The following is a 15671-nucleotide window of genomic DNA, read 5'->3' as shown; positions in this document are numbered from 1 at the left end:
GCATTGTAACATATTGTTTATAATGTTAAAACAACAGCTCGACATATGATCTAAGCTCACATAAACAAAAAGAAAACTTTACATTGTAAGGTTTTCAGGCATATGGACTTGAACTTTACAGGACTCCTACGGTTCCAACTTTAATCAAATTCAATCCCTTCAAACTAAAATCTTATGGATTCCAATGTTTAATAAATATTTTGATACATATAGATTTAAACATTAGTATAAAATATAATAGAAGCCATTATATTAATAAATACCAGTTTTCGACTCATGTTCACAGACGGGTCTAAGATGAGGGTGTGGCGTGCACTGTGTATTGTGAGGGGTCACTTCATGGTCATGGCCGCATTGTAATATAACCAAATTCTATGCAGTTACTGCTGTCCGTGACAGGTTCTTTGTTGGTCCTCTCATTGTGCTTTTGATGGATAGATATCACGAGCAGGAGTGTCTCGGCCAATATGGTGGTTGTCTGTGCACCTGGTCACATAGGTTTAACCAGTGTGATCCGGCCACCTGCTAAAGCACAATAAAAAAAACATCATTAAAAGAAAAATTAAATCAGCAGAGAAGCTCTAGATAGGTACCTTGAGTGCCTGGATCGTAGAAGAAGGGTCATCCTCACATAATTAACGATAGGTGTTAGGTTAACACTTAGACACTTAATTTTGGGCCAAAGCCCACATATGTGTCGGGCATGCAGAGAAATGTTTCTTAATGTCTCACCTAATAGAAGAGTGGAATTCAGGGTGGTTTTATTATACATATTAATGATAATTTGGTGCCCCTAGTGTGGAATATTGAGTACCTCATGTACCATCAATTAGGTTAGTTACATATGTGAAGGGTGATGGAGGAATATAAAGTATGGTATGTAAAAAGAAAATAATGTATTTAAGGGTGAACAAGAGTGGAATGGATTTAGAGAAGATTGTGTTGGGGATGAAATGACCTAGCTGTTGACAGCCTCAGGAGCCCAATCTCGGCAGCTGAACAGATAAGACCAAGGTCTCACCCTGGACTGCCAACACCCGTGGTGGGGGATTCTCGACCAGTAATCTATTGTAAATTACAAATGCCGGAATTGGACAATGAGAAGTAGAAATCATAGGTCCAACTCTGTACATGTGTGTGCCTTATTTGAGGTTATTTAAATCAGTAATAAATGCATCATTTTTTTCCAGCAAGTTGTCAACCATGGAAATCATAAATGAAAATAATTTTGAGGTTAATATGTTACAATGCGTTTAAGTCATTTATAGTGGTATGTCAGTCATTTGTCCAGGTAGAGTTCAAGGTAGTTTTGCAACAGCGATGGGAACATTGTTGAAGTACGCTGGTGGTAACATTTTCTTATTTAGATTGACTACTATTTGTTTTCGTTGATTTTAGGAATAACGAGAAGCTGTGAGGGGAGCTTTATCAGTGGAAATAATTGCAGCATTATTGGCAAGGTAAGGGTGATAGGAGATTGTATGGGTAGGTTAGAGGTTTAAAGCAGGGAATGAGGAAGTTGTCCTGTGGAACATCTGCAAGAATGAAATAAAGGATCTTAGGATGAGGTAATAAGTAGCTGGTAGGATCATTCCGTGTAGAGGGGAAGAGAGCATGTAGTTAGAGCTTTGGAATTCAATATAAAATAATTTATAGGTTTTAAGAGAGTACGAAGGGACATGTAGCTGTAGTTGAGAGAGGAGATAAGGACTATCAACGAGATTGTTCCCTTCTTCGTGCCAGTTCGAAAAGTTTAAATTCAGAACGGATTTCAGGGTGACAGAATTCAGAGGAAGATTGAGTTTGTAGGAAAGTTTTTTTAAAAATTTGTTTTGTACACTAACTACTTATTAGTTTTGATATAAGTATCTATAATGTTTTTCCTTTGAGGAAGTAAGTCATTGCTGGTAAGATGTGGTAGTCTGAAGAAGCGAGGTCTAGACTAAAAAGTTAGTGTGATATCCATTTCGGAGAGTTATTGCTTCATATTTTCATCAGGTATTTTCCCCAATGCTTGGAAAAGCACTTTTGTCATTCCTCTACATAAAGCTGGGCGTAGATCTAATGTTTTCAATTACAGACCAATATCTATTCAATCCATGTTCTCCAAGATATTTGATTCTATTATTTGTAATAAATTTAAAATTGACATTAAATCTTTTATTATACCTCAGGAACATGGTTTCTGCTCTAATAGATCAACTGTTACAACCTGCTCACATGTCAAAATTACATCTTAGATGCAATAAACTCTGGACACCAAGTAGACTCAGGGTATACTGATTTTTCTAAAGCTTTCGATAAAGTAAATCACACAATACTGTTAAGGAAACTAATGGATTATGGTTTCACCGGAACTATCTTGAATTGGTTATTCAGCTTTCTCTCCGACAGAAAACAAATAGTCAAAATAAAATCATTTAAATCATGTCCCTTTGCGGCTTCCTCGGGAGTCCCGCAAGGGTCTCATCTTGGACCAGTTTTGTTTCTCTTATTTATTAATGATATCCATCTTGCTCTTCCTTCTGCTCAATTTTTATTATTTGCTGATGATCTGAAAATCTATTCCATAATCACTTCTCCTTCCGATTGCTTACAATTACAAAATTCTATCAATAATGTGCTAACCTGGTGCTCTAATAACAAACTTGCTCTTAATGTTTCCAAATGCTACACAATTACATTCTCTCATAAGAAACAACCTTTTATTTATCTCTATACTCTCCATGATGCTCTTTTAACGCGAGTTGAGGTCGTAAAGGATCTTGGTGTACTTTTTGATCAAAAGCTCAAGTTTAAAGAACATATTTCTTCAATAAAAAATAGATCTATGAAGATGCTAGGTTTCATCATCCGGAACACCTATGAATTTAAAAATCCTCTATGTTTTGTCCATCTTTATAAAGCTTTTGTACAACCCATACTAGAATATGCTACACCTGTTTGGAACCCATTCTATCTAAATTATCAAAAAATTCTTCAATCTGTACAAAACAAATTTTTAAAAAAACTTTCCTACAAACTCAATCTTCCTCCGAATTCTGCCTACCCTGGAATCCGCTCTGAATTTAAACTTTTCGAACTGGCACTAAGAAGGGATTACTTTGATATTGTTTTTGTATTTAAATTATTAAACAATCTCATTGATAGTCCTTATCTCCTCTCTCAACTACAGCTACATGTCCCTTCGTACTCTCTTAAAACCTATAAATTATTTTATATTGAATTCCAAAGCTCTAACTACATGCTCTCTTCCCCTCTACACGGAATGATGATCAAGAGTAACAACATCTGCAATAGCTTACATTAATTAAAATTTTTAGTTGAGATGAAAAAAGGTTAACGGCACGAGAGGGATTCGAACCCACGACCTTCGGCTAGATATGCCGCTGTTCTACCACCTGAGCTATTGTGACCTCGATCCACTCGGACATTAACTCCCCATCTTAACCCCGCCTTATGAGTTTTCCCTCCTTTTGCCATTTTTCAGGAGGAAAAGCAGCGGTAGAGCAGCAGTAAAGTATTAATTGGTCAAGTGGACCACGAAATTAGTGAATTTAATGAATCTGCAATAGCATTGACTTCTTCAATAGTTCTGTGCAATCTATGAAAAACCTTATCCTACAGCCTTAGTTGAATGCTTTTATATTTCATATGTACAAAATTATTACAATTTATTTCATTTACTGGTTCAACTAATTCTCGCACTCTAGTCTTATTATATATTTACAAAGAGCATTATTTTCATTAAATATGTACCTAATTATTGTACTTTCAATTGTCTTTCAGCTTTATTTTGTTTTCTCTGCCTTATTTGGTTAGTAATTGTCTTTCATTTTTGTTGTTCAGTTTTTACTCTTTAATTGTATTTTTATATTTATCATTTATATTTACCATTTATATTATTACCATGTATATATGTCCTTTTTCTTTTTATATATATTATTTGTATTTTTACATATATTTTTTATTGTAAAATGTCTTTTTTATAGTGGATTTCGATCCGTAAATAAATAAATAAATATGCTTGGAAGTTCGGTTCTTCCTATTGCTTAATCATGTTTAAATGTAAAAATAACCACTGAATATGGGGAAAGAGCAAAACATGTCTGACAAATAGGATTATTCATATTAGACAAATTAAAATGATATATTAATGGAATTTTTACAAGAGCATGTCCAACTACCTGTAGGGTGACGCAGATGGGTCAAACCATTTAAAATGCCTTTGACATATTATTACAGGTTAAAATTCCAAGGACAGTGGCAGAATTCAATCCCAGAACCAGTGAGAAATAAGAGTCAGACGGCCTAACCACTCAGCCACTGTGGCACATAAACCCTATATCATCCAAAATATATTTATTAGGACGAATCACAAAGTCAACCTGGTGTAGACAAAATACAAATTTGATTTTCTCTATTTTCTCAGTGTGTGAAATTGGGTATTGTTACAAGACTTTTCCTATTTACCAAAACCCAGTTACCTGCCTAAAGTTATATTACAGCTGTTCTGCACATAACTCTTATTTGACATAAAACTCTTTGGGAACAGACTCACAGTCGCAGCACCTACAAAATTATCAATAATTGAAAGCCTAATTCTTTTACCAATTTAGGATATTATAGTTATTCGAAATTGTATTACTTATTTAATTTGGTTATCTCTGATCGTCCTGGTATTCTATTCCCACTGGTTTGGTCTGTCAGCACACAGACCTTAACAAACATAGCACAGCATGAAAATATTAATAAATTGAATTTTTAAAGAAGCCATCATCATGTTTCAAGCAATATATCCATATTTATAAAAATTGTGTCAGGTTAAGTGAATATAGCCTTGTAAATTATAGTAAGCTGTCAGTTGCTATATTTCGTTATATTAAGAATAAAAATTAATTAATAGTTAATTAATATTTTAACAAAGAAACAAAAGTTTATTTCAGTCATTCTTAAATGGTGATTGCTCCATGTAAATGGTACTTCTATGTGAATTTCTTTGCGACATAGATCCTAAGACAGAATGGATATTTAAAATATAAAATCACTTGTATTATTAATAGATTGTTGCCTTTTAAGCTTGGAGAAAGCTTTGATATTCTAGAAGGTCTTTTCATCTCGTCGATCCTTTTGGGCAATCTTAATGAAAACAAGATGGAGTGCCATTCATAAATGTCGAGCAGGTCCTTCCTTATATTTGACTCTTCCGATTGGTATATCCAAAACTCAGGCTGCAAGACGGTGTCGGGTGAAAACCATACCTGGTTACAATTGAAAAAATCAGGTTTGAAAAACCTATTATTTGATGGTGATTTATTGTGTAGAATACCTCTCTTGAATGTATTATCCATTGCTGTTCCAGAAAATTATTTTGGAGAATTGCATATCTAAAGGCTTTGTCCAATAGACCCTGGACTGCCACTTTGGATGATTTAACTGAAGTTGATGTTATAATTGTGAAATAGGCTTTTAAGTGGTAATACCTATATACAAAATAAATTTATCTTTATGTACATAAAAAAGATCTGTTATTTTACATGCCTTGGGAGCAATACAGGTATGCACTTTTTACATTTTTTATAAATGTATTTGAAAAGCTCTTTCAGATGGTCTATGATCCTTTTCATTCTTGGTGAAATATAATCAGAAAGGTCCATTTTGTACACAAGCCAGAGTAGCTGGCATTGTATAAGTTTTAAAGTTGTTAATAAGTTTTCATGAGACAGATCTACCAGGAAATCTTCGACGATCCAAGCCATAGCTTGATCGTACTCTTTCCTGAAATGAATAGGTGAAATTGTAAAAGTCCGGACAGTTTACGCATACGATAGGCGTACCTTCTCAGATGCCATAGCCATATGGATATCGAATATATACGGGACAGCTCGTGGTCTATTGTGATGTGCTTACGGTTTATGGACTTTTTAATTAGAAAGAGGGATATGGCAGGAGGAGCAAATGAAACGCCAGATTCCATGAAGGTCAAAATGATCAACTTGTTGTACATCTTCATCTTCGAAACATACCTGTACGAATGGGGCTCTTCATCGGTGTACACTTTTGGGGACAGTATGCTTGCTAGCTTTTTGAAATTTTTTGTCATGATCTGGAATATTTTTATAGTTCAAAGAAATATCCAACTAAAGAGAAAAATTTAATTAACAATGTTTTCTCATTTTACAAAATGGATTTTTCAGAGGTAATTAGGATGACACATTTTTTTAATAATTTAAATATAACTTTACTTTTATAAATATATTACACATAGTTTTGAAAATATATTAATATTAAAAAAATGAAACTTTTATGTATTCAGTTAACCTCCAGTACATTAACCTAACTTTTTTGTCTACCATACAAGATATTTAAAATATTTAATACTTACCAAGCAGTATGTCAGTTTGTCAAGAATAAACAATTCAGCATCAATTGCATTTACACATTGGCTTATTTTAAGTGCTAACAGCCCCGGTGCTATAGCTTGCATTAGGTCGCCATGGCTAAATCTGACAAGCGGAAAGTCTTACTTAAAAAAAATTATCCGAGCTTTACAAGGTTTTTTTTACCTAATTTTAAAAACCGCTGTGTAAATCTGTCCCATGCATATCAATTCAGTCAGGTGAGCCCCTTTGTAAATATTCAGGCAAGATTTGAGCGTCGGTTTGATCAATTTAATTGCCTTATCAAAATTGCCCTTTAAAATGAGAAGGTCAAAATAATTTGACATAGTTGAAGTTTTTAGACGTATGCTTTCGGCGACTTTTGAGTACGTTTTAGCCGTATGGCCGAGGCTTATTGCACGACTAAGTTCATTTTTAAGCTGAAATTTTTTTTACAAATTAGTAAAAAGTAAATTCGTGACATACAGGAGGGCTTAACGTCAAACTACTTTACAACACTTTTTATAATATTGTTCTCAATTTGAAACCCAAGAGCTATGCTAGGATTCAAACCCAGAACCACTACTGTAGCTTATTTCAGACGTCCTAACCTCTCAACCACTGCAGTCCCCCAATTTTAATATTAAATCTTGCAAAAAATTTATAATAAAATAAATACCAAGCTTGTTTTAGACATTGCAAGGTACACTTCGGCCATCAGGTCCATGTATCTTTTTAGTTTCTGCCTGTATGTCAATGTAATTTCTGGCCAGTTGATAACAAGCAGTTTGAATAAAAATACTGGCAATATGAACGCTTTTGGCTTCACTACACTTAAATGTAGGATTGCATGGTTCAGTCTTCCAAGATTTAAATAAGCCAATCCTAAGAAAATATTATTAAGGCTGGATATTTTTAAAACTAAAAAAAAATTTGCAAACCTAATAGAGTGCAGATTTGTTTCTTGCTATACTCCATGTACTCTTTAGGAATCCCTTTCTTTTTTTTCTCAGCGGCTGCTTTATCACGTACGATGTTAATCTCTTGGGTTAAAATCTGCGAGCATAAGTCGTGAGCCTGCTCGGCATCCTTAAGCAGTTGTACAGCTTTGTCGTATTTGCTGTACTTGATTGAAATTACAGCGAAAGCGATTAAGTATTTCAGCTCTAATACGCTCAGTTCTAAAAAAGGAAAACAGAATTTATTTAGACTTAGTTATATGAAAATTTGTCCAAGTGCACTTACCGGCCATGTGAGCATGATGTACTAGTTGCTCGAAGCCCTCAGAAAACATGGCGAAGCACGTACATTTCATAATATGTGGGAATTTTATTGCATAGAGCTTTTGATCCTTTTTCTTATACCTTGTCATAAAAACCTTCTTAAGGGCTTCAGCTAAAAGAATATATATTTTAGGTTAAAAATTTAAGTCAGTGCTTTCAAAAACGTTTACAAAAATTTAAGATTTATTATAGAATACTATTTCCAAGTTAAATGTGATTCTCAAAATACCAAAATTGTTAATAATTGATAGATGTTTTATTTTATTTTTTGAAATCACCTACTTTTGTTACATAACTAACCTAAGCAAGAGCCAAACAGGTCAATATTTAACAGACTTTCTCATGCCATGCAATCATGCTAATAAATAAACTCATACAAACATTTAATACAATATAATGACAAAATAAGAAATAATAAACAGTGGAGGATTTCAATTTATAACATAAAAGGATAAACAATCTACTGAAATGAAGAATTAATCAGATGAAATGCTTCAAAGGAGGAAACTCAACAGTATGGAGCCAGTTTATAAGTTTAGCCTTTTTAAAATGTTTAAACATTTTTATTTTTAATTGTTCTAAAGAATTCAAATTAGTTTCTTTAAAAATTAGACCAAAAAGTTTAACCATTTGTTAAAAATTATGGTTTTCTATTTAGTACAAACCAATGATCAAGCCTAAATTTCTTTCAATATGTAGCGCGTCCTTGTCTTGCTTGTGACCATATGGATCCGTTTCACTCAAGTTCCTGGCCATGTCTGAATCGAACAACTCGTCTTTTTGTACCCATTCCATATTTTCCTTGCATGATTCGCACTTTTCGCTCCTCGTCTTTATGCTCTTGAGGGCCCTTGTGTGAAATTCGATCTTCTGGTTCATAGGAATCGTCGCGTATATTGTGCTGCAGAACACTCTAAATTTGAAGCCGATGCGTTTACAGTAGGCAAACGCGGGAAGATCGTGAAGGTCTAAGGACATAAAAACGTTACATAAAAATTCAAACAGTTAAATATTGAATTTTTAACTTACCTAAATTTTGAATGTTGCATCTACAAAGTACTTCTTCTTTCCTTCCTTCAAAGGAACCGTTGCTTTGGTAACGGGATTCATAAATGGACATTTCTGTCTCTTCTGAAGAACAGCCCAGGACATGAAGCTGATAAAGTCGTTTAATTGCTGAAAAAATTTAATGTAGAAGACTGTCTTTATTATTGTCATATGGGATTACCAGAAGCGATATGCTGCTCTGGAGGATGACCCATGACGGATATCAAGTCATTTCTTGAAAAATTGTTTCCAAGAATGGAAGCGCATTTCAAGAGGAGTTGTTCAAAAGAAGAAAGCCGATCAAACATGCTCATTATTACGTCTAGAAAAATAAATTTCTCAGAGAACTGCATAAATAAAATTCTCTGTTTTTAAATATCTTTATGGTTGTCCTAAAAATCTTGAATTTTAATTCATTGTACCATTTTAAAATTTGTGAAAATCAAAATCATTTACTGTTATTATTTTAACATTTTTAACTTAGGTTTTTAACTTAAAATTGCATTCACCATCAAAGGTAGCAGGTAGTGCATTTTCATCCAGAACTTTTACTATTTTACACACAGGTACTAAGACTTCCTCACTTTGGTCCTATAAATTAATTTAAATAGAGGCTGGTTTGTTTCAAAAATTGAGAAGAAGCTACCTTCAAAGTGACTTCTCTAGTAATATACTTTTTCTCGGGAATTATATACACAGCATTGCTCAAATAGCTAAGATCGGATAGTCTAATTACAATGATGCCGACCTCGATGTACGATAGTAAAAACGTTTGCACCCAGCCTGGATTCCCTTTTGAGAGTTTTATGAGAACTCTGACAAACAAAAATTGGTAAAAATTTGCTCAAATGGTATCAAATAATTATACATACTTGATCAGTTTCCTCGGAACGGCTTCTACGTTCATCATCTGGCATACCAAAGCTGGTATATGTGATATATTGAGATTGTCCAGGTAGAACATGATCACCTTTTCATTCAAAAGTGCTGTCTGGACTGACTTGTTCTTGTGGTCCCATGCGCTCGGTATCGACATTACTATCACATATTTTGGGTTGTTAATAACATCAATAAATGTTACCCAAGAATCTTTATCAAGGCCATGAGCATCATCGACTATTATTACTGTATTCACAGCAGTCTAACATATTAAAAAACATATTCAGCTAACTTATTAATTTTATTTTTAATTTGAATAAGTTTTAAGTTCTAACACAGAACTCACAAGTTTTATCGTTCTTCTGAATAAGAATAAAGGTGTGACATGTTGTGGAGTTTTAACGACAGCAGGAAATGCAAAATTGACATCAAATATGTCATTAAGGACATATAGATATTCAAAATTTTCATCTTGCATGTATATTTTAATAAGAGAAGCCATCCTTTCTTTTACTGTCCTGCCCAACATCTGAATTACATATATTTTTTAATTAAAATTAATATTAATGTGCATGAAGCTAGTAGAAGAGTATATACATTTGCGAATAATTTATGTAAAAGGCATATGCCATATCTAAGCGTGGAGTGGACTGAGACCCAAATGGACCGCCAGCCCATTTCGTCTGCTATTTCTACAAACTCGCTCAAAACGCGAGTCTTCCCGCACCTCGGGTCTCCCATTACGATTATGCCTTTGTACGATGATTTTCTCCTGAGTATGTCTTTGAATTTTTTCAAAATGTCACTCCTGCCGAGCAACGGTGGGATTTTACTAGCATCAAGTCTACGAAGAAAATTGAAAAGTCAACAAAATCAATTTTTTTTTTAAATTTTAATTTTTAAATTAAACATACCCAACTTCTTCGTATTTGAAAATGTTTGTCACTTGGCCGATCCCTTTCAAAAATTTTGGCGGAAGCCTTGAGAAATAGGCAAGTGGAAGCCTCGAATTCAAAACAACTGAATGGTCACAAGAAATGACCTCGCGAAACACACACATAAGCCTAGCAGCTTTATTCACAGCTCCTCCGATGACAGTGTATTCTTTTCTAAATGGATGGCCAACCACACCACAATAAGTCGTCCCTAAAATATAATAAATAAATATTTGATATCTAAAGTTTCAAAATAAATTTATACCAATTGTCACTCCGATAGATAGATTTACAATCAGCTCCTCTTGGTTCAATGTAGTCAAGATTTGATATGCGCATCTTAGACATCTTAAAGCCTCGTCTTTCTCCTTGAAGCCTTTCATGCCAAAAATCACCAAAAACATGATATCCTTGTCAAACAAGCAGACTTTATTCACGAGACCGAGTTTGCTCTTAACGATCCTTAAAATGTATTAATTAAAAATTAAATATAAGGCTTGGTCAATGTTGAAAACCATACTTTGATATTGTACAATAAGCCAAATCAGTCATTTTAACGACAAGAGATTCAAGGAAAGTGTTGACCTTAAATGTAATAAACATAATTGTGACCTGCCGCATTTCTGTTAGGTACTCAAATGAAGAATTGGCATCAATCTAGTCCATAAAATAAAATTAGTAATGTCTGAATAATAAGATTAAAATCAATATTACTTGTTGCATGACTGGCGCAATAACAAATGGTCTTAAAGATTCGCTTATATTTCTCATAGATGGTTCAAAAAGATTCTCCCTAACTGCAATTTTAAAAAAAAATTGTTAACTATAAAAAAAGATTAAATTATTTTCTAATAGTTAAGACTTACTGTTCTCTTCAAAGCTCATTTTGCTCGAACATAAATCCGTCTTTTCCGTTAGTATTCGTAAAGTCTCATTTTTTATATTGATTTCTTAAAATAAAAAATAAATAAAAAGAAGAAATTTAATTGTTGAAAATTGAGAATTTAGATTTCTGTGTAGAAAATAATTTACCAACAAGTTGTCTTGAATCAAAGTCAAAAACCTTTCTTGCCAATACTCTTGGATCGTACAAAATTCTTTTCACCTACAAACAACAGCAAAAGTGTAAATGTAATAATTTACAACAACACGTTTAATCGTGAATTTAATTGAAAGTTCAATTCAATAATTGCCTTTTTATAGCCTTCAGGTAAATGTTCACAAGCATAATCCCGCTTGCTCACAAATTTCCAAGCCGAAGGTGCAACAATAGTGTCACCAGAGTCAGCTATGCTTTCTGCCTTTTTCGCCTCAAGGACAGGAAATCCAAAAATAATATAACTGCTGTTTATCTCATCACCTACTGTGCTGAACACAAAATTCCCAGCCGACACTGCAATCTTGACTGGAAGTTTTTTTTTGCATTAAATGCAATTGAAAGGCATAAAATTGTCAATGTTACCTTTTAGCATAACTCCAACGTCAGTTAGATAAGTGCCAAGGGAATATTGAATGTGCATGGCACATGATATTGCTTCATGGACCTTGTATGAAATAAACTGATTCAAATTAACATGCCACGATGCCAAGAATGCATCTCCTGTAATATAAATCAATTTAACTTGCGAACAATAGTAAATTTTTAGTGAAATACCTGCGAATTTAAGCAGATCACCTCCAAACGAATAAATCAGGTCGACCATAGCACCGATGTAACTGTTTAGCATGGCTGTCAATCTAAATGCTCCCTCAGGGCCGTACTTGGCATAAGTTTCGCATAAAGTTGTGAATCCTGTCATGCATAAAATAAAAAATTAAACATAAAAAACAAAAAAAAAAGTTTTATATGTACCAGATATGTCCGCAAACATGAGTGCTCCAATGAATGTCGTATACTTTCTTTTTCTATCAATTAGATTAATTAACTCATTTGGTAAAAATGTGCCAACTGCGCCAATCTGCTTGACCGACAAATAACTGCGTCCAATCATCTATCATAAAAAACAGTAACTCTTTAAAAAAAAAAGTCTAGTTTGAATGAATGAATAAATCTTCTTTATTCTTCAAAACAAAAAAACATCTTATTTAGTTAGACATATTACAGTTGGTTTTTTGACAATGGCATAAGCCATCTATCCAAATGGTCTGATTTATAAAAATGTATAACCCCTGGTCACTTACTATATTGGCCAAAAAAATTACAAAAACAAATAAAATTTTTAAAAAAAGCTTTTAGATATTGGTGAAATAAAACTGAACTTAAGAGCTATGAGAGTCATAAAATGGCTAAAAAATTTCTGAAAAATAAAAGAAAAATTCAATTTGGAGAATATCACAACATCACACTGCCGAAGGTGGACCCAAAACGCCTCTTTAAGCAAATAGTTGATGCAAGAATAGAACACATGGTACACACAGAGAACTGCAGGTTTGCCATATAAATCCATATTCCCAGAAATAGGATCAAACCACGATTCTCTGGAATTAGTGGCATAAAAGAATTTTTTGCTTTGATATCCCCGATTCGTTCAAACCACTGCATTTGATGTGCACTCATACATAAAATTAGCCATCAGCTACTACAAACTACAAGACGTGCGATGATCCAGAAAACATAACGCATATCATTTTGTCTGCCCAGAATACAAAGAGGCAATATAAAATTTTTTTGACAAGCTGTGTACACTGAAAACTTTTGAGCGAATATTTTGCTGGGAATGCTAGCTTTCAATTGGAAATGTGGACATCTATAAAGTGATATATTTATTTTTAAAAGATGTGACATTCTACTGTGATAAAGACATTAGTTTTGTTGTATGAGTTTGTTATTGTAATTATTTACTTAATGTATAAAATTATTTATTTCATGTTCTGGGTTCCTTGTTTTAATTAATTAATTAAATTATTTAGTATAGGATGTGTACTATGAATTTATTATCTAATGTATATATAAGTGTAATAATACAAAAAATTTCAAGCCTCGCTGTAAACTGGGTAGTTTTTAATGTATAAAAGGCACAAATTTATAAAATATTTACATCAACGGATTTGTAAAGTTACTCTGATGTGATAATTCATGAGGGGATAGAAAGAATGGAACCAGTTGGCAGACTCACAAAAGGTGATGCAGCACTCACTTGCGATTCTTTTTTCAGGCACACGGGATTTCTTAGGAACTGCTAGACTATAGTTCCCAACTGAAAATTGTGTACAGTGTGCTTAATTTGGTTCAATGGGTTTCTTTGGCAAGTTGGGTGGTTCATTTCTTTCATGCATCTAAGTCACTGTGCCAGGTTGAATACACCACTGATGATGCTGAACAAATGAGTTTACAGCACACATCTTATTCCAATCTTGTTTTAGCTAATAGTGCTAGAAAACAAAAGTAGCTAACTTAGCTAAAATATTAAATGCCAAGATTTTGTTTTTAAGAATGCAACTAATCCAAGCTTTTTTAAAGATACTTATTATATCAAAGCATGAATTTTTCAGCTAATACTGATAATTGCTTTTTACATAAAATAGTCTACTGAAAGTTGTTTTGAGCTAAAATAGCTTACTTCTAGCCCTTTATAGCTAATATAAAAAAAGCACCGAGCTCGTTGGAGATTACAGCTAACTGCCAACTCCTTTAAACTAATATTTCTAGTTTAAACTAATATAAAATTCTTTTTAGCTAAGACAACTAATATCAAGCTTTTTTTAAATATTACTGCTAGTCCAAAAACTTTTTTAGTAATTTTTAAGAAACACCCATTGTTTTCACTCTAATATAGCTAAAGCCAATCACATTTTAGCTAATACCCCTAACTCCAAAATCTTTTCACCAGAATATTTAGCCGAGATGCAGTGCCACCATTTTGGAAAGAGAATTACTAATGTACTAATGTACTTACTCCAGGTAAGTACTAAAAATCTTAATGTAAAATTCACTTTTTTTCATTATATACAAACATCAGGACCAATAAGCAAAAATAGGCATAAAAATAAAAACAAAACAATTTTTTTGTCCATGAAACAATTGTTCAAGTTTAATAATGAGTATTTGGAGATCATGAGGTGTGACGTAGATTTTAGAAAAAAAAATTTTTATCGTGCCAACGTTTCGATCTTTATTGAGATCATCTTCAGGGCTCAAAGTGTACTTTAATAATGAGTTAAAATTATTTTATTAGCCGGGAAATATGAGAAAGTTTTGTTCATAATTAAAAAAAGATTTGTAAACCAGATTTGGAGTTTTTTAAACATATGTCACACAGTTTAGTAAAATTAAACAATTTAATCACTCATATTCATTTGTTTTTGTGTTTTCTACAGTTATTTTTGACACGGAGGTTTAAAAGAAAATAAGTGTACAAAAAAGATGCGGGCCGTTCTTTTAAAACTGAAATGTAGCTCTCGCCCAATTAAATACAAGAAAATAAGGTAAATTAAACATAGAGTATTTTAAAATCCATTCAATAAACCATACATTGTCCCAGGTGTCATCGACTGCAATCGACTGGGAGAATATGTGGGCCGTCCAGTTGAGAAGGTCCAGGTCATCCGCTTCGCCCTCTTCGCCCGTTTTTAATATGGAGTCTTTAGTGAGGCAGTTACGCCTCCACAGCACCGCCTGGAAAGAGCTGCGCACTCCGAACGGGATGTATGTCATGTTCGGGAACATTTTTGGATTCCTGGTCTATCTCTGGTCAATTTGATCGGGAAATGACTGAATGGCAAATTAACAAGTGTCAACAAATAATACACAATCTTTATATTTTAACAAGTAACATAACAATAAAAATGGTCTGTTGGTTTCTCAGATGTATTTTTTTAAATTATTTATATTATTTAATGTTACTATTGTTAATTATAAAGGCCTGGAACAGTAGAAATTCATATGTGTTGCTTACTGGCTATTTATATGTACTTACTGGACTAATAAAGCTTAACAAACCTTTTAAGTATTATTATATTTAAGAATAAGTTAGCATGTAGACATTTTTAATTAATTTCAATTACAAGTTGACTAGAGTTGAAAAATTTTCTTACTTTATAAGATTGCTGAATTTCTAAATTCTATTTATTTTATAAGTCATTGATGTATATTCAAAATAGTATATACTGCAAAACAGTTGTTTTATATTTCTTATTTACTGGCTACT

The 15671-nt window shown here is 33.0% G+C and overlaps 2 protein-coding genes across 2 annotated transcripts in view; both read right to left on the bottom strand.

Annotated features, from left to right (window-relative positions):
• LOC106667844 (BRCA1-associated RING domain protein 1-like) overlaps positions 1-717 on the bottom strand; it is a 29305-nt gene extending 28588 nt beyond the window's left edge. Inside the window, exons 1-2 of the mRNA XM_014396058.2 lie at positions 594-717; positions 264-525 (exon numbers count right to left, since the gene is read on the bottom strand). The gene's annotated coding sequence lies outside the window, so the exon portion shown is untranslated. The remainder of the gene's footprint in view (positions 1-263; positions 526-593) is intronic.
• Positions 718-4942: 4225 nt separating this feature from the next.
• On the bottom strand, positions 4943-15348 carry LOC106667763 (adenylate cyclase type 10-like). The gene is made up of 29 exons (XM_014395907.2): positions 14996-15348; positions 12377-12515; positions 12179-12316; positions 11987-12124; positions 11718-11929; positions 11557-11629; positions 11391-11474; positions 11239-11321; positions 11045-11181; positions 10790-10986; positions 10504-10735; positions 10187-10433; positions 9936-10118; positions 9583-9851; positions 9357-9525; positions 9220-9301; positions 8892-9032; positions 8693-8839; positions 8329-8631; positions 7626-7775; positions 7322-7561; positions 7060-7265; positions 6567-6820; positions 6386-6506; positions 5838-6106; positions 5542-5778; positions 5330-5483; positions 5072-5261; positions 4943-5013 (listed from the first exon to the last, which is right to left on the bottom strand). The coding sequence occupies exons 1-29, from the start codon at positions 15188-15190 to the stop codon at positions 4943-4945; spliced, it is 5061 nt and encodes a 1686-aa protein (XP_014251393.1). The 5' UTR covers positions 15191-15348.
• Between the last annotated feature and the right edge of the window lie 323 nt (positions 15349-15671).

The sequence above is a fragment of the Cimex lectularius genome, unplaced genomic scaffold (genome assembly GCF_000648675.2).
Source record: "Cimex lectularius strain Harlan isolate CLEC.00 unplaced genomic scaffold, Clec_2.1 scaffold95, whole genome shotgun sequence".
Taxonomy (NCBI): Eukaryota; Metazoa; Arthropoda; class Insecta; order Hemiptera; family Cimicidae; genus Cimex; species Cimex lectularius.
Note: the sequence above shows the minus strand (reverse complement) of the source record. Positions and strands in the feature narration are given on the sequence as shown.